At 43.3% G+C, this 22,320-nt stretch overlaps 1 protein-coding gene across 1 annotated transcript in view; it reads right to left on the reverse strand.

Moving 5' to 3' along the window:
• Nucleotides 1–507: 507 nt before the first annotated feature.
• EPYC (epiphycan) overlaps nucleotides 508–22,320 on the reverse strand; it is a 47,665-nt gene continuing 25,852 nt past the window's right edge. The window contains exons 3-7 of the mRNA XM_083179666.1: nucleotides 15,811–15,976; nucleotides 13,420–13,578; nucleotides 9,100–9,302; nucleotides 6,409–6,504; nucleotides 508–1,021 (exon numbers count right to left, since the gene is read on the reverse strand). Coding sequence (XP_083035792.1) covers nucleotides 851–1,021; nucleotides 6,409–6,504; nucleotides 9,100–9,302; nucleotides 13,420–13,578; nucleotides 15,811–15,976 — 795 coding nt within the window. The 3' untranslated portion in view covers nucleotides 508–850. The remainder of the gene's footprint in view (nucleotides 1,022–6,408; nucleotides 6,505–9,099; nucleotides 9,303–13,419; nucleotides 13,579–15,810; nucleotides 15,977–22,320) is intronic.

Genomic DNA, 22,320 nt, shown 5'->3' on the forward strand with positions numbered 1-22,320 from the left:
TGCTCGCTCCCGAGCACATCCCATTGCACAGCTCAAAAAGTATGATGTACATATTGTTTGAACTAGGTCCCGATTGAATTGCATAACACGCAAATGCCATGCAAATTGCGTGCAATACGAGCGGGACCAAAACGCATCCAATAATCGCACCGTGTATGGGCATCTTTTATTTGTTTACTTGCTTATTCTGTAATGCTGAATTGCGATGTAAAACTACAAGTTATTTTGTGGATTCATTAATATTTTCCACCCTTGCAAATTGATGCATTTGGAAATGATTTAGCAGTCTATATAGTAAATGACCACATGGTGGCAGAAAAACCCCACACCACATCTTGAGGGCGGCTAAAACGAATGCATAACTTGATACCTCATAAATATAACACTGTTCGAAAAAGTTGTAGGCAGAAGTAGTTTTCATTAAAAATCTGAATTGTATTAAGACACAAGAACTTTCAAGGTACATTCAAATTACCAAACAAACTTTATGTACATCTTTTTGTTCAGGTGTAGCACATTTTACATTTACTTAATTTAAAATTAACCGGATTTACTAAAAACTTGAAGGTAGCATACAACAAAACAAAAATTCAATGACATGATTGCAACATACTTCAGTTAATAAAATGTTAATTCATTATGAGAGAGTACCTTATGTACATTTTTGTGCATATTATGTTCCAGGTTTTAGTATATTTAATAGCTGCATTTATTTCCATTTTGCACTTTATTATGAGAAATGTTGTATTGAATGAAATATCTTATACACAGTTGAAATTGCAAAATATGTTATGTATTATAAAGCCAGGTACATATTTTATTTCTGTGAGTTAGTGTGTGGTCTCCTGACTTAAACAAGTCTGCCAACTGGTATACGAGGTAGACACATATAGGCCTGGGGTGTTTTACTCAGGTTTATAGGGTTTCCATCCAGTCTGATGTCTTCAAGAGCTCTTCGGGCATATGAAAAATCTTTCATGTTGCAGAAAGTATCTTCATGCAGTTCCTGAATGTTGTTATCCTAAAACAGTTGTATAAAGTTAATTATCTTATTTAAATACATTTTCTTATTCATGTCATATTACACTCATATTTCACCATTTTGTTGGTGAAGGTTAAATCCAGTCCTGTGGACCTTTATTTTAACCCCTTCCTGACAGAGCTAGTTTTTGCGTTCCTGACAGAGCCATTTTTTTCAAATCTGACATGTCTCACTTAAGTGGGGATAACTTTTTTTTGCTTTTACTTATCCCAGTGATTTTGAGATTGTTTTTTCGTGACACATTGTACTTCAAATTAGTGGTAAATTTGGGTCGATACAGTCTGTGTTTTTTTGTGAAAAATACCAAAATGTCGTGAAAAAATGGAAAATTTAGCGATTTGCAAAATGTTAAATTTTCTGCTTGTGAGACAAATAATCATACCACTCAAAATAGTTAATAACTAACATAGACCATATGTCTACTTTATGTTGCCATCATTATTTCAACTTCCTTTTAATTTTTTTGGACACTAGGAGGCTTCAAATATGAATAGCAAATTCTCAAATTTTCAAGAAAATTTCAAACACTGATTTTTTTAGGGACCAGTTCAGTTCTGATGTGACTTTGAGGGACTTGTATGTGAGACACCCCCATAAATGATGCCATTTCAAAAACTGCACCCCTCACAGTATTCAAAACAGCATTTTGGAAGTTTGTTAACCCTTTAGGTGTTTCACAGGAATTAAAACAAAGTGTAGGTGAAATTTCAAAATTTCATTTTTTTTGCAGATTTGCAAATTTAATACATTTTTCTAAGGAACACAGTACATTTTACTAGAGAAATGTGACTAAAAATTGATTCCCCCAATTCTTTGGTTTTCATAAATATCCTATATGTGGCCCTAGTGTGCACGGTGACCAAACCACAGGCTTCATAATAGAAGGAGCACCTACTTGATTTTGGAGCCTCCTTTTTATGAGATTATTTTTTAGGAACCATGTAGGTTTCTAGGCACCATAAGATGCTAAAAGTTAGGTACCCCCCCACAAGTGACCCCATTTTGCAAACTACACCCTTCAGGGAATTCATCTAGGGGTATAGTGTACATTTCAAACCCCCAGGGGTTTCACCAATTGTGGTACAACTGGGCAGTGAAAATGAAAAAAAAAAAAATTTCATTTTCACAGCTCAGTTGTATCAAAATTGGTGAAACCCCTGGGGGTTTGAAATGTACACTATACCCCTTGATGAATTCCCTGAAGGGTGTAGTTTGCAAAATGGGGTCACTTGTGGGGGGGTTCCACTGTATGGGTGTTTCGGGGGTCATTCAACCAGAATCTGTGCTGCAAAATCCAAAAATCACTCCTTCCCTTCTGAGTCCTGCCATGCACCCAACTGGTATTTTTTGGTCACACATGAGGCATTGCCGTACTCGGGAGAAATTGGGGCACAGATTTTGGGGTGCTTTGTCTCCTTCATTCCTTGTGAAAATGAAAAATTTTGAGCCAGATCTGCATTTTTGTGTAAAAAAATGTAATTTTTTACACAAAAATGCAGTTCTGGCTCAAAATTTTTTATTTTCACAAGGAATGAAGGAGACAAAGCACCCCAAAATCTGTGCCCCAATTTCTCCCGAGTACGGCAATGCCTCACGTGTGACCAAAAAATACCAGTTGGGTGCATGGCAGGACTCAGAAGGGAAGGAGTGATTTTTGGTGGCGGAATGAATGGTGGGTGCTATGTCGCATTAGCAAGACCCCCGAAGCACCAATACAGTGGAACCCCCCCACAAGTGACCCCATTTTGCAAACTACACCCTTCAGGGAATTCATCTAGGGGTATAGTGTACATTTCAAACCCCCAGGGGTTTCACCAATTTTGATACAACTGGGCAGTGAAAATGAAAAAAATAAATTTTTCATTTTCACAGCTCAGTTGTATCAAAATTGGTGAAACCCCGGGGGGTTTGAAATGTACACTATACCCCTTGATGAATTCCCTGAAGGGTGTAGTTTGCAAAATGGGGTCACTTGTGGGGGGGTTCCACTGTATGGGTGTTTCGGGGGTCATTCAACCAGAATCTGTGCTGCAAAATCCAAAAATCACTCCTTCCCTTCTGAGTCCTGCCATGCACCCAACTGGTATTTTTTGGTCACACATGAGGCATTGCCGTACTCGGGAGAAATTGGGGCACAGATTTTGGGTGCTTTGTCTCCTTCATTCCTTGTGAAAATGAAAAATTTTGAGCCAGATCTGCATTTTTGTGTAAAAAAATGTAATTTTTTACACAAAAATGCAGTTCTGGCTCAAAATTTGTTATTTTCACAAGGAATGAAGGAGACAAAGCACCCCAAAATCTGTGCCCCAATTTCTCCCGAGTACGGTAATGCCTCACGTGTGACCAAAAAATACCAGTTGGGTGCATGGCAGGACTCAGAAGGGAAGGAGTGATTTTTGGTGGCGGAATGAATGGTGGGTGCTATGTCGCATTAGCAAGACCCCCGAAGCACCAATACAGTGGAACCCCCCCACAAGTGACCCCATTTTGGTCACCAGCTTTGGGAGGGGGGCTGGCGCTGCGGCTGGCGGGGGGGTGGGAGGGGTGCTGGCGCTGCGGCAGCCGGGTGGGTGGGAGGGAGGGGGGCTGCCGGGTGGGAGGGGGGGGGGCTGGCGATCGTTGGTGATCGGTGCGGTATACGCACACACACACACACACACACACACACACACACACACACACACACACATATATATATATATATATATATATATATATATATATATGTGTGTATATATATATATATATATATATATATACATATATATACATATATATACACACACATATATATATATATATATATATATATATATATATATGTGTGTATATATATATATATATATACACACACATTTGCACATTTTTTTATTTTATTTTATTTTTAACTTTTCCAGCAGCAGCATGATGCTGCTGCTGCTGCTGCTGCTGCTGCGGGGGGGAGGGGGGAGGAGGGGAGCGCAGCGTGCGCTCCGGACGTAGCGGTTGAGCCGCTGGAGCTGCTGCTGCTGCCGGGTGAGTGCCCGGCGGGTGGGAGGGGGGTGCTGCCGCTCGGTGGTGATCGGTGCTGCACCGATCACCACCGTTTTCTGTGTTACCGAGCGGCTTAGCCGCCGGTAACACAGGAAACGCTGTGATTGACTGTTCAGATTTGAACAGCCAATCACAGCGATCGCCGACCGGGGGGGGCACCCCTGCCCCCCCTGGGCGACGAGGGGGGATGTCTGCTGTCAGGGACAGCAGACATCACCTAACTGTCACTGCGTCTCTAGACGCAGTGACAGTTAGAAACCATGACGTACATTTATGCCATGTGTCGGGAAGTACTTCCCGACCATGACGTAAATGTACGTCAAATGTCGGGAAGGGGTAAGGAGACAAGGGTTTAAATGTGCAATCACTACGGTTGGTGTCACCCAGTACAAATTGGCATTGCAAAAAGGGTTCATAAGTTTGCAAGGAACAGGCCTCATGGCACACCAACATTTAATTTACTCTTAAGTCATGCCCAGCAGTCCAGGAGACATCAATTCACCTGCTAATTGGCTTTTGGTGTCCATCCACAAATGGTGTCATGGATAATAAAATTGAAAATAATAATAATAATAATAATAATAATAATAATAATAATAATAATAATATGCAAAATTTTCCTTTCCCAGAGCCACCTCATTACATGTATTATGTTTAATTTGAACACATTTTCAGTTATCTACCAGCAAAGGAATATTGGGAACATACTATCATAATAAAAAGTATAATATACATATAGAAACCCACAACATTAAATTGCTTGGATTAATCGATACCTGAATGCACACATGTTGGCCCTGCCCAAAAATAAAAATATATCATAATCTAATCAAAACCAAAACAATAATCTTTATACCCAAATCTATATTCTAACTGGCAATATACCTTATATAAACTAGGGAAGCTGAATCCGAGCAATTGTTTCCTAGCACGGCCACAATCTTGGGCATCGTGTACCTTTAAGTTAAGGTACACGATGCCCGCGATGGACCCGATTTCCTTTGAAATCAGGTCCATTTTGCCGGCAAAGGAAAAATCGCGGGCATCGCGTCGGTCGGGACCATTAACATTGGCCCCGACCCGACCGATGCGATGCCCCCGATTTTGCCATAGGCTTCAATGTTAAAATAATTTTTAACATTGAAATCGGGAGCATTGCGTCGGTCTTGTGCCATTATAATGGCACAAGATGAGATGGACTTGATTAAGTCCATCTCACATAGTAAAAAATGTGAAATGGGCCAATATGACCCATTTCACATTATATATGGCCCCGTCGTCACCCCACAATTGACGAGAACCCGAAGCGTGGCGAGCGCAGCGAGCCCGCAAGGGGCGGCGGTGCGTGTCCTCCGACCTTTTCATTCCCCTACTATCCACGTCGGCGTGGAGATAAGAATATAAAGTGTGGCGAGCGCAGCGAGCCACCGAGCCCGAAGCGTGGCGAGCGAAGCGTGAAGTTATACGCGTCCCCTCGCTGCGCACGCCGCGCTTCGGGCTCGTGGCTCGCTGCACTCACCACACTTTATATTCTCAACTCCACGCCGATGTGGATAGTAGGGGAATGAAAAGGTCGGAGGACGCGCATCGCCGCCGCTCGCCACGCTTCGGGTTGGCGGCAATCGCGGGGTGGGGTTTACGGTGTTAAATTTGGGGGTCTAGGGAATATTTTACATTGAATCCAATGTAAAATCGGGTCCCAGGGACCCTATTCACATTTGATTCAATTAAAAAATCGGGTCGGTCGCGTCGGTCGCATCGGATGCGACCAAATCGCATGTAATGCGACGGACGGGATTTTTCCGATACGACCACCCCGATGGAAATCGGGGTGGCCATGCTGGGAAACAAGTACCAAAACTTCTAATTCTAGGAGATACACAGCATTGGCCTCCAGATGCCAGGCCACACTAGAAACTTCTGTGTAGCAGCCATTAAAAGGGTGGGTGCAGCTGCAGGGACGGGCATGTACGCATGTGCATTTTGATCCCAAAATCCTGGGAATTGGATGCTCTAATCCTGGCATTATTTCCCTAGATCCTTGGATCCCATCTGATCCCGATCCTGGAATTTTATTCCATTATATTAGATTTAGGATAATATTATTGACTTTGAGTATATGACCTTACCCTTTTATTTTTTTATATTTTTGTTTTATCTTGCGTTATTGTTTAAAAATACCAAATGAAAAATAACCAAATAATGAATTAAATCAATAAATAAATAAATACCAGGGCACACGTTTTTTTGTTATCAGTGTTGTTGCTATTTCTACAAAGAAATAATTTTAGTTGATGTAAACAAAATGTAAACACATATAATAAACCACTGACCTGGAGATGAAGGGCCTGCAGGCTATCAGGAAGAGGTAATGGGATATGGTCCAACTCGTTATTAGTTAAATACAAGAGACGAAGGTCTGCCATGTCCTGAAAAGAGAAAGATATCTCATTATCTGAAGCACATTTAAATGTAAACAATTAGCAAAAAAAAAAAAAACATTTTAATGACCTGATGTTTCAGGCATGAGGAAATCACCATAAAGTTCTCTAATTCAGCTGGATTATATAAATTTATTAAGGGCAAAATTGTGAGGAAATGTTTCTAAAGGCAATTAATAGAACTTACACATCGCATTGAAAACCCGGGTTATTGCTGGGTTGCTGCCTGGTCAACTCGGGTCGCGGTGCGGTGTGAAAGCACCAAACCTAATAACCAGGGATGACCAACCCGGCAATATGACCCAGGTTAAAAGAAGGGTTAAACCTGGGTTGCCTTGTGTAGAATGGTCGATTCTGGTTTAGTGTCCGACTCGACATAGCAATGTGAAAGTGGTATTCGAGTGTATAATTTGAAGGCTAACCATACTACCACTTTAAACTGGGACACTCATGAATTACACAGGTTGTATTGCTGGTTGAACCCAGCTGTAGGGCAGGCTCGAATTTAGCCAGCCACATGACCTGTCTAATTCAAGAGTTTCCTGATTTAATGTATGTTAAGTCTAATAGTGGGTTACTTACAAAGAACAGATTTTATAAAGATTTATCATGTGACCTTGTGCTTACCTCCCAACTTTCACAGTAGTGGCAGTGGGACCTTTGCAAGCGCCTGAAATTTGGGGCAAGGCCTCGTGGCAAGGGGATGTGGCCTTCAAATCCCACGGGGCTGCACCCCCTGTTTTGCTGATGCTGCCCCTGCCCAGCGGGTGGCAGCAAGGACTCCTAAAATGCCCTCCCCTGCTGCAAGACACTGTTGGCTCTGGGTGGGATGCGGGAAAGTCCCCAAAAAATGGGACCTTCCTGGGGAAAGCGGGACAGTTGGGACGTATGTTTTGTGCAGTATCCTTCATATCAGAAAATCACAACTGGAAAGTGCAGAACAAGCTCATTGCTAAACTACATTGTCACTGGTGAATGGCTATGTACACTCCTCTCCCCCTTCCTCATACAAACTTAGTGTGTGGCTCAACAAATATTTTCTTACTCCCTATAAATGAACTGTGGTTTATATAAAGGCACATTTCAAAGATTTATTTTGTTGTTTCTCTTACAGTATTACATACACTACATGTACTGTAACTGCCAAAATATAGGCAACACTTATGTATACAGTATAAAGTATGCTTTGTATGTTTAAAGCAGTTTTTGATTTATTTAATCAATTTACATATTATCATGAATAGGGTCATATATATTTAAGTATGAGGAGCAGTGGTACTGTTCAATATTTTGGTTATATGACTACAAAGAGAGATATTGGGGGAAATTTACGAAGAATATGAATACGACTATTTTTAATACAACTGAATACAACCGCCAACGGTGACAGACACTGAAGCCGTTTGTACAGTGGCACGGCACATGTGCATATTGGCCTATAAGCATGTGCATAGCCTCATCATCGGTCCCCAGCGCGGATATGCTGAGTCTTACTGAATCAGGCCCATTGCTTGTAAGTAAAACAGAAGGCAATGTGTGCTTATACCTTAGTGAAACCACCAAAATGTTCTCAGTTAAACCCAGTTTTGGAAATTAATAAGAATATTTATTAAAAGCCCTGAAAGGAGTTATTGTATATGATTATAAACTGTAGGGTATTAGGAGGCAGAGGCAGAACTCTTGAAGGCAATGGAGTCATCTGCCTCTGGGCTCCTGCTCCAAAGAGGGCACCTCTCCTCTCCTGTGAGTTTAAAATATTCTGAAAAATGTATGTGAAATCTCTCTCTCTCTCTCTCTCTCTCTCTCTCTCTCTCTCTCTCTCTCTCTCTCTCTCTATCTATATATATATATATATATATATACATATATATAATATAACGTTGTTAATGTTGTTAATGTGTGTGTGTGTGTGTGTGTGAGATATATTGCTGAGCAATATATTGCTAGCAATATATTGCTGAGCAATATATTGCTCAATTTCCCCTTTTCATCAGTGCCGCAGAGGTAATCAGCTAGCTCCTGCGACCAGCGATTAGAACGGGGCTGAAAATGGGAGCGCGCACCCTGCGACCATATTTCCAGCGATTTCAGCCCCTATCGCCCCCGTGTGTACACAGCTTTACTGTCAGGAAGGAATGAGAAGACCAGAGACTCAAATATTAATGTTATATGGTTGCAACACAGTAGTGTCACTGAATCTTGTTGTCATATAACAGTTGCAACAAAGTTTTCTTCTACAATTACAATTATCCACGTGATAGTCAATCGAGACACTTTGTTGGTGAAGGTTACAGTAAATCTAGTCCTGTTGGTGTTTTTTTATGAGACCTGGGGGAAGTGTTAAAGGTTCTGAATTTGAAAAACTGGTAACCAGAATCACTGTCCACTGGATGTAGGTGTTAATATGGTACCTTTATTTTAGTAAATATGTAATTAAGGTGGGGGAGCTTGCTATCCCCATAGGATATAAAATCTCTGTCACATTTTTCACTGAGCACCATGTAAATTAATGGGAAATGGATGACATAGATAGACATGCAATAGAAAAGTACCCTAAAGCATGTTTTTATTTTTGCTACATACTTTGAATGCCTCCTGCTTTATTCCTTTGCGTCCAAGTCTGTTCTTGCTGACATCAAGGAAATTCAGAGTGTTCGGCAGTTCTGGAAGTTGCCTTACTCTGTTATCCAATAGGATAAGCTCATTAAGCTGCGCCAAGTTCCTAAAAGCATCTTCATCAATTTCTGTTATGATATTTGATGTCAAATCAATCTTCTGTAATTTATCTGAAAAAAAAATAAAAAATTTTGATTGTAAAAAGTGATATCCCTGACATTAAAATGATCATAGCTACACATACGATGGAACAGTAGTTAGTAATATTGCCTCATAGTGCTGGAATGGCCCATTATAGGTAGGTAGTTTTTATTTTCTCCAAGTGCTTTTAGTTTTTTATCTAAAAGCCTCGGTTGTCTTCTACATACCGAACACGTAACAGTAGGCTAATAGAATTGGTAGAATACATTTTTTATTGCAACTAACTGTGGTGACAAATAATTTTTATTTTCTGATGCTGGCTGCGAATGAGTTAATAGGCCTTAAGGTTTTTTCCAATACGCTCGAAGAGAGAGAAAATTGTGAGAAAAAAGTACCAGCCAATTAGCTTCTGTCACTACAGCTACACATCACAATAGAATTTAAAAAAATGACAGTTAGTAGTAGATTGGTATTTTATCTCTCACAATTTTATCTCTCTCCAAACTTTGATAACCCCCCTAAAAGTTTTATTATCATAATTAGTACATTTTCTTAAAGCAACTTCTGTTCTCCTTTAATAAACAGCAGCAGAGCAGCAGCTCACTACTGTATATAAACACTCTGATCTGTTATCTCACATTTGAAGACTCTTCAGATCAAGGAGGTTGCAAGAGGTGTTTATGAGTCAGACTTGACTATAGCAAATCTCTATGAAATGATTAGAGTTAAGCTGTGTACACACGGAGCAATATATCGCTGAGCAATATATTGCTCAGCAATATATTGCTTGGTGTCCTTTTTTCAAACAATATATTGCTCAGCAATATATTGCTCAGTGTCTCCTTTTCATCAGCGACCAGAGATGATCGCTGATGAGGAGAAACTGCCTGGGGGAAACAGCTGACTGCCGGGGAAAGTGCTCCTGCGACCAGCGACCATTGCAGGGCTGGCCACGGGAGCACGCTCCCGGCGATTTATCGCCCATAGCACATGAAATCACTGGCAATATGGTCGCTGAGCGACCATATTGCCAGCGATATGTGCTAAATAGCTTTAGATCAGCCCCATTCTTGGAGTCCCTTTTTCAGTTGGAGCCTGGTGGCTACTGTCTTCAATGGGAGTTTAACCATTGGTTCTTCAAAGCAATGTTTGTTGAGCAGAACATCTTGCTCACTAATTATAGCCATTTATCTTTAAAAACCTAGCTTTGATGTCATTCTTTTTAATGAATAAAGTAGAAGATACTGTAAGTTACATGTTTCCTAGCAAGGCGCCTGTCGCATACAATCGCATACTGTATTTAGTGGTGTGCGATGCGTGTGATGCGATGCGATCTTCCCGTTAAATTAACAGGAGTGGTTATGCAATGCAATTTTTATTTGTACAAGCACCCTGCTGGGTGCTTAAAATGTTAAATGCACCCCCATGTCAACGCCACCCCCACTATCAATGCCAACCCGAAGCGTGGCGAGCGTAGCGAGCCTGCGAGGGGCGTTGGTACGCGTCCTCCGACCTTTTCATACCCCCACTATCCACGTCGGCGTGGAGTCGATGTTAGACAGTGTGGCGAACGGACGCGGAATACGAGCCTGAAGCGTGGCGAGCGCAGCGAACCTCGTGAGGGGACGCGGAACACGTGTAAAGTAATCCTGTCCCCTCGTGGGCTTGCTGAGCTGGCCATACTTCGGGTTGGCGTTGACAGTGGGGGTGGCGTTGACAATGGGGGTGTATTTAACATTGTAAGCACCCATTAGGGTGCTTGTACAATTAAAAATCTAATCGCATCGCATCGCATGCCACTATATTGCATGCGATGCGATAAGATGCACTTTGATCAAAATCGGGGGCGCCGTGCTAGGAAACAAGTACCGAAGATAATTTAAATTAATTATTCAGTTTACATGATTAATATTTTATCTTAATACAGTAGTTTACTATGCAATACACATCAAGGCTGACATAAAGGGATACGGTCATTAGGTCTACAGAAACTAGAATGACAAGCATTGGGTTTCAACACCACTAGGTTGACAGGCAACAAGGTCAACATGTGTCTAGGTCGACAGGCCATTAGGTTGACACAAGCTTTAGGTCGACATGGGCAAGGTCAACAGTCAAAAGGTTGACATGGGATTTTCACTGTTTTTTGAGCCGACATGTGCCGACAGGCGGTATTTCCTGCCTACCATCCACTAGGATGTGGTGGGAGAATAAAATAGTGTGCCGAGTGTATCGAGGCACCATGCCCGAAGCATCGCGAGTGATGCAAGGGGATGCGGTGCACATCAAACTGTGTCCATAATGACTGTGTCGACATTCAGGTAAAAAACTGTGAAAATTCAAATGCCAACCTTTTGACTGTCGACCTTGCCCATCTCGACCTAATGCTTGTGTTGGCCTAATGTCCTGTCAACCTAGACCCATGTCGACCTAGACCCATGTTGACCTTGCTTCCTGTCGACCTAGTGGTGTCGACCCAATGCTTGTCGAGCTAGTTGTTGTAGACCTAACATCCCACACCCGACATCATTTTTATATATTTTCATTTAATTTGAGCTTTATTTTATTCCAGTTTTAAGAACAATGATTAATATAAATACTATAGATGCTATATTATTTGTGTCCCTTTAGTTATTCCCATTCGCATTTTTGCACAGTCCTCATTTTACTTTGATGTTTTCTGGGCCTTGTGTTCAGGCTGGGCAGCAAGGTAGTCTGTAACTGGTTGTCTGATCACTAACAGTAACCAACAAAGTAACCAGTTCTATTGGGTAACTATGATTTATGTTATAGTGTGCTAATGATTTCATGCCATGTCAGTGAAGGCATAATAATGAAAACTTTGTTGGGGGACAAAAGGTTTTCTCATACTTTCCTATACGTTGTGTTTGACCTCTCTGAGGGCCAGACGTATCAAGCTTCAACAAGTGATGAAGGGCAGTAGTGATAAATAACCATCCAATCAGCTTCTACCTGTCATTTTTTAAACCCAGCATGTAACATTGCAGGTAGGAGCTGATTGGCTGGCACTTTATCACTCTTCATTTTATTACTTTTTGAAGCTTGATACTGTACATCTGGCCCTCAGTGATTCTGAAGAGGAGGTCTAGGGGCAAGTGTAAGGAGCATGTCAATGTGATTCCCTTCATCATGGCCCAGCCATTGCTGCACAATGGTCAATTTGCAGCACCAGGGACCAGGAGCAGGGCCTTAATGGCATAAATGACAGCACCCTGAAATGTAAAGCAATTTAGAAAAAACTGCATGATTAATCTCTGCCCTGCCCCGTCCACTGAGAAAGTCATCAGGATGTATCAAGATGGCTTGCTCTTTACTCTGAGACAGTTCATCTTCCTCTATTTTGTATTTCAAATCCATGGCCATTTTTTACACCAGTGTGTCCTAGAGGACCATATACTGCCAGAATGTATTGAGCAGAAATATGTATTATTTTACTTTATATAGTTCTAAATTTACTGGGTGAGTGGAAAAGGTTGGCTGGGGGCAGTGCAGCTGCTCAACACACAGCACTGTGGGTGTGGGTGAAGCTATAGAGGTATGTAAGGTATAGAGGTATGTGAGGACCATGTCAAATCCTCAGTAAAGGTAATCCCTTGCTAACGACACGCTACACACAGCAGGGGGCAGGGCTGGGCAGCGGGTGATGGAAAAACTCCCAAAATCTCTCACTTTCTTATTCTCACACCCTATTACATTTGGCTCTTGATGTTACATTGCATGTGTGGCTACCCATTAGGCCACTCCTCCTTGTTATTGTTACAGTAATCTTGCAGTTTATCTCACTCCATTTCTTGTTTTCCTTGTCATTCACTCCCACTACCCCTTCCCACTGAAAAGCTTTGGTTCTTCTATGTCTTAGTATTCTCTACATCCTTACGGCGGCCTTAAAACCGAATTTGTGACAACAATCAAATCTATGGCATCATTTGCATATGCTATTAAATAATGACATGTTATCCTCCTTTTTCAAATCTTAATGGAGTTAGCTGTAGCTGTAATACCAACTTGGGTTAAATATACAATTATTGATTGAATGATATACTTAGCAAGCGGTTGACAAGACTTCAACATTTTTTGAGATACATTATAAATCAGCAAAGATCATGTATAACAAAAATGACGTACTTAGGTATGAAAAATCATTCTTGTTTATCTTGCTTATCTTATTGAAACGTAAGTAGACGTGGGTAGTATCTTTTGGAAGAGGGGGAACTGAATCAAGGTTGTGATCATCACAGTAAACCGTGGTACGGATGCATCCACAGAGAATACAGGTGGAAATACCTGCAAAACAAACAGAAGAAAACCGGGGCTTAATATTGAATCTTGAATAATTAATCATTAAAAACAATAGAATGTGCTTGGATTAGCGTTTTGTTAGTGCTGCGAACCCAAACCTTCCAATTTCAGTGTATCAGGGGCAGATTTATTAACCTTGGAGAAGAGATAAACTGGAGATAAAGCGGAGAAAAGGTAAAAGGAGATAAAGCACCAGCCAATCAGCTGTGTTTGAAAAAGACAGTTGGGAGTTGATTGGCTGTGCTTTATCTCCTTTTACCTTTACTCCACTATGGGGGAGATTCTCTAAGAATCTCCGCCCCCCTTCGCCTCTTCGCAATTATAATTATTGCATATGTTCTAACATATGCGATAATTATAGCAAAGGACAGCTCTTGCGTTAAGAGCTGTCCTTTGCGGTGAGAGTCGCCGGGTCCCAGCAGGTCCCGGCGGCTCCCCCTCCCTCCCACACCCGGCGCTGCTGCTGCTGCGCCAGGCTCTCCTCCTCCCTGCACCCGGAAGAAGTTCAGTGCAGGGAGGAGGACACAGGTCCGGGCAGCACAGCTCTGTGCTGCCTGAACACAGGTGAGGGGGAGGGGGGTGATGCAGGGCGGGGGGGGGGGGTCGGCGCGGGGCGGCGGTGGGTTGCGGTAGAAGCCCATTGGCTTCTATGGGGCATCCCGGCGGGGGAAGCTTACAGCATCCGAAAATGCGGTAAAAAACCCGATAACAGGGTTTTTACCGCATTTTTAGCTTAGAGAATCTCCCCCTTTATCTCCAGTTTATCTCTTCTCCAAGCTATGTGGTCCTAAATCTAGGTTTGTAGTCATAAAATTAAATTGGTAATTTGACAAATAAGACCATCATCAATATTGGGTGCATGCTGGGAAAAAATGAGGCGGATAATTGTTTAATAAAGTCAAGTAAAAGCTAACGCATTTGTGGTTTCACACTACGCCCATTATTCTTGTTCACTCGCAAAGGCATATTCCTTCTCAAAGATACAAAACCCTATGCACTGCAGGGTGTACAGATGTAGCCGGCCTCGTCTAGCGGAGGTCGGGGGGTCGGATTGCCAACCACCAGCCCCCGCCAAACCCGTGAAGGGGATGCGTGCACGAGACGCTTGCGCGTCACCTTCTGACTGAGCTCTTCGTCGGTCCCCACAACCTCCTCACTGGTCTCCGTTGGTCCCTGTTGCCTCCCTGCACCGCCCCCCAACCCTGCCCGTCTCCCTGAAGTGGAGACAGGCAGGGTTCCCGTCCACCACCGCCAAAAAGCTGGGACACGTGTGAGATGCTAGTGCATCCAGGTCAAATGGTATGCCTCTCCACTGACGATAGCCAGCTGGGACATTCTGGCGTTCCCCAAATCTAATTCTCTCTGCACAAGTTACATCTGCCCCACCTGCAGTGCTTATGATTTTGTCCATTTGATAAGGAATTTGCCTTTGAGAGTGAACCAGAGTAAGGGCCTAGATGGCATGTGCACCCAGCAAGATTGAGGGCAAAGGAACCCAATGGGGATGCTTTCATTGGCAAATGTATTCTGCAGCATGGCCCTAGCCAGCGATGTGGCTCATGATGGGCGAGAGTGCGCATCATCAGCGTTCATAGCTGGTACACACTGGGCAATTTGAACATTTTGACCTGTCGGAATATGCAAAATTGTTCAATATATTATGTAGTGCGTCCAAAACTTAACAGTGCTTTTGTTTTTTTTTTTACAGATAGCATATTTACGAATGTAATGCTGCACTTACAATACCTGCTTTTAATATTTGATCTTCAGAATAATAAAAATAACTATTCAAACAGTCCATGTATATTTAATCCAAAAGTAGTATTGTCATAGCAAGTTTGTCTGTTTAAACCCATATACTGATAAAACATTTCTACTCATCTGCTTCACAAAATGTATTTTTGCAACATATTTGTTTTCTAACCATTTTGAGATGGTAGTGAACGCACTTAAAGCTTCCTTTGGCTGTGGTAACAAAAAATAAGAAGAAATGTGTACAACAACATTAAAACATATATATGTATATATGTGTATATATATATATATATATATATATACACACACACACACACACACACACACACACACACACACATGTAGATATAGAATATGTACTTTCATTCTAAATAGTGTTAGCCAGTTAATTGTAAACCATCATGTATAATATAATCACATCTGTGTGTGCCTCTCCTGTAACTGAACACGAGTGACACAAACCTCCGCTTGCTTCTGGAATTTGGACTCCAGGAGACAAGGGCCCCTGTGGTGAAGAGCCATCAATTAATTTTGGTGTCGATTCTTCATCTTCTTCTATTTCTTCTTGAACTTCTTCTGGAGTAAGAATTGGTCTATTCACAATAGGCAGTACAGTTCCAATTTCTATCTGGAAGGGAAAAAAGTTAATTAATTTATCAGAAAATAAGAGCTACAAACCCGTTCTTCATTACCAATCTTGAAGTTAAAGAAGTAAAGTTGAACACTAGGTGTCACTGTACTACAGATCCATACTGCATTTCTTACTTATGTGATCTTTTACACAGCTGTGAACAGAGAACTAGTACTGTATGTTTCAGCAACTTGTACTGATATTTAACAAAATGTTAGATAAAAGATGATGTAGCGGAAAAATTGACAGCAAAACAGTATACAATAGTAATAGCTATGTTGCTGTAAGATCAATACGAATGACATAAATTATATTTTGCCATCACTGGCATGCACACCTTTTTCTGATGGATGCAGCTGTATCTTTTAATTTGCAATCACTTAGTATATGTAAGAAAAGGAGAACAGAAGTACAAAAACCATTATCTACACTGGTTCTCAGTTTATTTGGTTAAATTTGAAATAAAACCACATATTCTGATTCAAAGTATTTCTTTATTTGCCATTATCCCCTATTATCCCCCTACAGTCACTATTATGCTCTGAGAACATTTGCACTTCTTCAAATTGCGACCTCCAAACACCATTCCTGCACACACATCTGTCACACACAAACCGCCAAACATAAACATACACCTGTTGTCTCAGTCAGAGAAGAGCAATGCTCCGCCACACGAGCACCATGCGCCCAAGTGAAGGACTATGGGCTCAATACAGACCCATTCGCAGGGCTGAAAAATTGCAGCCCTGCTGATTATCAAAAGAAAGTGCATGAGCATAAGCACAGTACACTGTGTGCATGTGTGGGGAATCTTTGCAAATGAACCATGCGAAGAAAGGCTAGCCTTAACTGGCCGCTTGCAAGGTGATTGACAGGCGTATGGCATTTGGGGGCATAATACTGGTGGTTTTGAGCCGTTGGAAGGGAGGGCCACTTATGTCAGCAGCGGCCTCCTTCTCCCTGTGGCCTTCGCAGCGCTGAGAGAATCTAAACTTACTCAGCGATTTTCCCCCTGTGTTCGGCTGCAAACGCATTCGCAGTCCTGCAACGTGGTGGGGGGAGGGAACTCAGCGGGGCAGCGTTTACCTACTCACTTAGCTCCAAATACTCACAGCCCAATGAGCAGGTCTGAATGAGGCCCTGTGTCTGCAGCGATCTCCATGAAAGCTCTGCAGTGCTCCTACACACACCCTCCCAGACTCCAGCATTAGTGGAACCAGCAATAATACATTATTCATCATTACTAACACTTTCTTAAATACTGTGTATTTATGATGTGTGTGTAAACATTACTAAACAGGAGAACATATTAACATCTAAAGATGCTCCCCCCCCCCTGATGATGTGCCAATACCATTTCACCATTACATTTTATTTGTTGGTCTAAGGCAGTGGTTTATGCTAATACATCAGTGTCTAGTAACAGACTCGTAAACATGGTTTCAAGACATTCAAGCAATATGCTGGTTTGTGCAACATATTAAGTGCACTGTACAGGGGCGGATCCAGGATAAAATGACAGGGGGGGCACCATGATAAAAGAGGATTTTGGTGGGGGAGGGGCGGTGTTAGTGGTGCCAGTGTACATGCTAAGAGAGCGGCAGAGAGAGGGTGGGAATGGGATTAAAAATAGGCCCTGGCATTTAAAGTACGCAGGCCCGCCATGGCGACAAAAGTGAAGGATGTAGTTGTGCACGCGCCTAAGGCGCGCTCCGGAAAACGTCACCTAGTGGAAAGGGGGTGTGGTCACTCAACAGGGGGCGTGTCCTTGAGTGTAGTGTACAACACCATATACAACTTCTACACAACAAAATACTAGACCCCATTATACTTGCTCCTTACACATGATGCCAAAAGGAATGAGCCAAAATTCAAATAATGCTACATGGATTGAGCTAAAATTTACATAATGCCAAATGGATTGAGCCAAAATTCACATAATGCCACATGGATTGTGTCAAAATTCACATAATGCCACATGGATTGAGCCAAAATTACATAATGCTAAATGGATTGAGCCCAAAATTCACATAATGCCACATGGATTGTGTCAAAATTTACATAATGCCACAGGGATTGAGCCAAATTCATAAAATGCCACATGGATTGAGCCAAAATTCATATAATGCCACACGGATTGAGCCAAAATTCACATAATGCCACACGGATTGAGACAAAATTCACATAATGCCACACGGATTGAGCCAAAATTTACATAATGCCACAGGGATTGAGCCAAATTCATAAAATGCCACATGGATTGAGCCAAAATTCATATAATGCCACACGGATTGAGCCAAAATTCACATAATGCCACACGGATTGAGACAAAATTCACATAATGCCACACGGATTGAGACAAAATTCACATAATGCCACACGGATTGAGCCAAAATTCACATAATGCCACACGGATTGAGCCAGAATTCACATAATGCCACACAGATTAAGCCAAAATTCACAATACACTTCATAAACAGGGACATTGTCCACCAAAGGCGCGCATTAAACATTTACACCATAATGTCCATTATACGTTAAGTTACACACCATTATGTCCAGTATGTATTACGCCAAACACCATAATGCCTATTTATAATTATGCTACATAAGTGCTGATTATCTACATGCTCATTGCCAAGGGTTCCATGCTCATTGCCAGAGGTTCCATGCTCATTGTCATGTGGGATTACATGCTCATTGCCAAGGGGGAATACATGCTCGTGGTAAATGGGGGACAGCCGCCGCCAGGCAGAAGTGATAGCCACTGACAGTGGCAGAGCATGGCTGTATTCAGAGCACTGCAGGTCCCGGCTATTTGAAATAATACCCCTTTCACACCAGAAAATGCATTCCCGGGTTGGCCTTTTTACACCAGCCTAGTCCCTGCATTTTCTGGTGTGAGAGGGAGAGAAAACAACCCCTCCCCCCCCTTAACCAGTTATCTAATTTAACCAGCTATATCTTCGGAGCCAACTGACCCATTTACATGAGACAAGTATCATATTGAAGAACTTTTGAGTGGGCTTTGAATAATTTAGGTCCAGTGAACCTGGAACGTTTGGTTCCAGAGTAACCTGCCCTCAAAGAACATGAACAGCCATGAAATTACATTTCAAATATAAAAAAATCGGTTTACATGCAAAATCTCTGAAACCCATTGAACGATATGGACCAGTCTGGTATCATATTGAAGGCCCAGCGATTTGGAATTAAATGAGATTAACCACAAGCTTCTGTGATGCCAGGGGGGAACTGGCAGCCGTCGGAACCGGGTGGGGGTCGGAATTGACGGGTCCCATATTATCCTATGGGGAAAAACCGTTACAACTTTGCCAGACGATAGCTCCGGTTCCCGGGGGGCTAGAGACACGGGGCTGGGCTCGTTGGAAAGCCCTGGTCCTCTGCTACAAAATAAATGACTGGGGGGCACGTGCCCGGGTGCCCCCCCCCCCCCTGAATCCGCCACTGGCTACACTAAGTTTTTGTGAGCAGAGCACACATTACTTGTGTTGTTTCAGTCTGTATCAGCATACAGTACAATGCTTATTCGGATGCCTCTCAGTGTCAGTGCTATCTTATTCAAATCCTGTATATTTATACAGGGGTGTTGTGAGCCTTTGTAGTTCCTTCATTGTCTTTCACCCTCTCCCCGATACATTTCCCTCAGTCCCTCTCCCCTACTTCCCACCACTTTTCCCTTTCTTTTTACTTCTCTACCCTATCTCTTTTCCCTCTTCTTTCTCTTGTCTCTATACTGCTCTGTCTCTCCCACCTGTCTCCCTCTTCCTTTATCCCTCTCTTTTCTCTTCTGCTTTTTTTCTCTTCTCCTTTTTTTCTCACCCTTCCATCTTTTCTCTTTCTCTCGAAAATAATTTCTCCTTTATTATCTATTTGGTACTTGTGTAGTTTCACGGCGGCAGTTACGTAGTCAGCATAGCGTCCCTGTCAGAATCAGCGTAGTGTTCCCGCGGCCAGCGTAGTCAGCGTAGTCAGCGTTCCTGTCAGTATCAGCATAGTGTTCCCGGTCGTTCGCGGGCAGCCAGAGCTTACGTAGTTATCGTAGTCAGTCAGCGCTTATTACATTATGTGGGAACCATTGACCATTTTAACCTGCCTGATATGACAGGTGAGAATGTGTTCCTGAAACACCCCCACTATCCATGGCAGCCCGTAGGGGACGCGGTACACGTCCTACCGACTTGTTCAAACCCCCACTATTCACGTTGGCATGGAGTTGATTTTTTAAGTAATCAGCGCCCCCTCGCCATGCTTCAGGCTCGGTGGCTCGCTGCGCTCGCCACACTTTATATAATAAACTCCACGCCAATGTGGATAGTGGGGGTATGAACAGGTCGGGAGGACGCATACCAGTGGTGTAGCTAAGTTTTGGGTGCCCCCCTGCCGTTATGGGGGGTGCCCCCGCCGCCGCCCCGCCTGCCCCGCCAAGCACCCCCCCGCCGCCCCGCCGCTCCACCTCCCATGCAAACCCCCCCCCCAATCCCACCCAGCCTTACCTATCGCGCTGGTCCTGGCAGCTCCGTTCTTCTGCTGAGGACCACCACAAAATGGCCGCCCCTAAACAGCAGACAGTTTCAGAGAACTGTGTGCTATATGGGGGCGGCCATTTTGTGGTGGTCCTCAGCAGAAGAACGGAGCCGCCGGGACCAGCGAGATAGGTAAGTCTGCAGGGGATTGGGGGGGGGGTGTAACTATAGCACCGCAGCCCCCAGCGCCCCCACATGCACAGCGCCCCCCGCGGTGATGGGGGCTGCGGTGCTATACTTACGCCGCTGACGCATACCACGCTTCGGGCTGGTGTGGATAGTGGGGGTTTGAAATGGAGGCATTTGACAGTATGTAACATGGAGCACTGGCAAATGCGTTCTTTATTGTGCATGAATGCACTTGCGCACCGCACCCCCGCTTTGTGCAGGAGATGCATGCGCTACCGAACTCCTAACCCTGTCCGTCTCCCTGAATCGGACACAGTCAGGGTTGCTGTCCCCTGCCGCAATAATTATTGAGACGCAAAGCGTCTGAGATGCAAAAGCGTCTGAGATGCAAAAGCGTCTGAGACGCTCGTGCGTTTTAGACAGATGGAGCGCCTCTCCCCCAGCGCAGGAGATGTGGCGGTTACCGGCGCTGTGTGACAGGTGCTCACTAGGCTTGCCAGGGATGTCAGGGACAGAGCTGCAGCCCCCGGGGACAGTACGGTGACTAGCTGCCTGATGGGGACACTACGCTGAGTACACAAGTCTGCCGCGGAGACACTATGCTGACTACGCTAGGCAGCCATTGGGCTACGCTAGCCATTGAGCTACGTAGCGTAGCCTGCCGCCATGAAACTATACAAGTACCATCTATTTTTATTCTCTCTATGCCCCTTTTGTCTGTTACTGGTATTTAAAAAAAGAAAAACTTTTATTCACTGAAGCAGCAGAATATAAATTATGACAATCAGAGTACTTGCATAAGACAATACATACAGAATGTACAATGTTTTGTCAAAACATAAAGATACAGTACAATTGCGTTCCAGTGTATCACTGTCTCACAGTTACAGAGCAATAACACTAAAACAAAAGAATTAGATATTGACTAAATAACAATATAGTATTAATACATATTGATGGTTCCGGGTACAATTGTCCATGTGGTATCATCGACATAGGCAAGTCCTACAAAACAGGAAATGCATCTAAGGTCAGGTGTTGTCAAATGAATACAGTATGTCTAAAGCACTTCCGCACCTGTTCTTTCAAAGTTGGAGACAAGGTATCAATAAAAACCTCCCAAGATGCAAAGCATTGTCAGGGTTTTTACCGCATTTTGGGATGCTGTAAGCCTATTGGCTTCTAACGAGACCACCCCACCCCACACCGCCCCCCACCGCCCCACATCGACCCCCCCTCACCTGTGCCCGGGCAGCACAGAGCTGTGCTGGCCGGACCTGTGACCTCCTCCTCCCTGCACTATGATCCTCTTCCGGGTACAGGGAGGAGGACAGCCAGCCCCCCCCAGCGCAGCAGCAGCACAGTGCTGGGTCAGGGAGGGAGCTGCTGGGTCCCGATGGGACCCGGTGACTCACTGCAAAGTACAGCTCTTAATGCAAGAGCTGTCCTTTGCCATAATTATCGCATATGTTAGACCATATGCGATAATTATAAATGCGATGGGCGACGATGTGCGGCAGAGCTGGGGTGCGGATGTAAGAACATCCTGCCCAGGATAATTAAAAGTTTGTGGACCCCTAGGGGCACACGAGTACCTTCTGGTAGAATGCCAAACATTGCCCACTCAGGTTCTTAGTACTTAGTATGGGAAAGTGATCCCTCCAT

This window comes from Crinia signifera, chromosome 4, assembly GCF_055691185.1.
Source record: "Crinia signifera chromosome 4, ASM5569118v1, whole genome shotgun sequence".
In the NCBI taxonomy this organism is placed as follows: domain Eukaryota; kingdom Metazoa; phylum Chordata; class Amphibia; order Anura; family Myobatrachidae; genus Crinia; species Crinia signifera.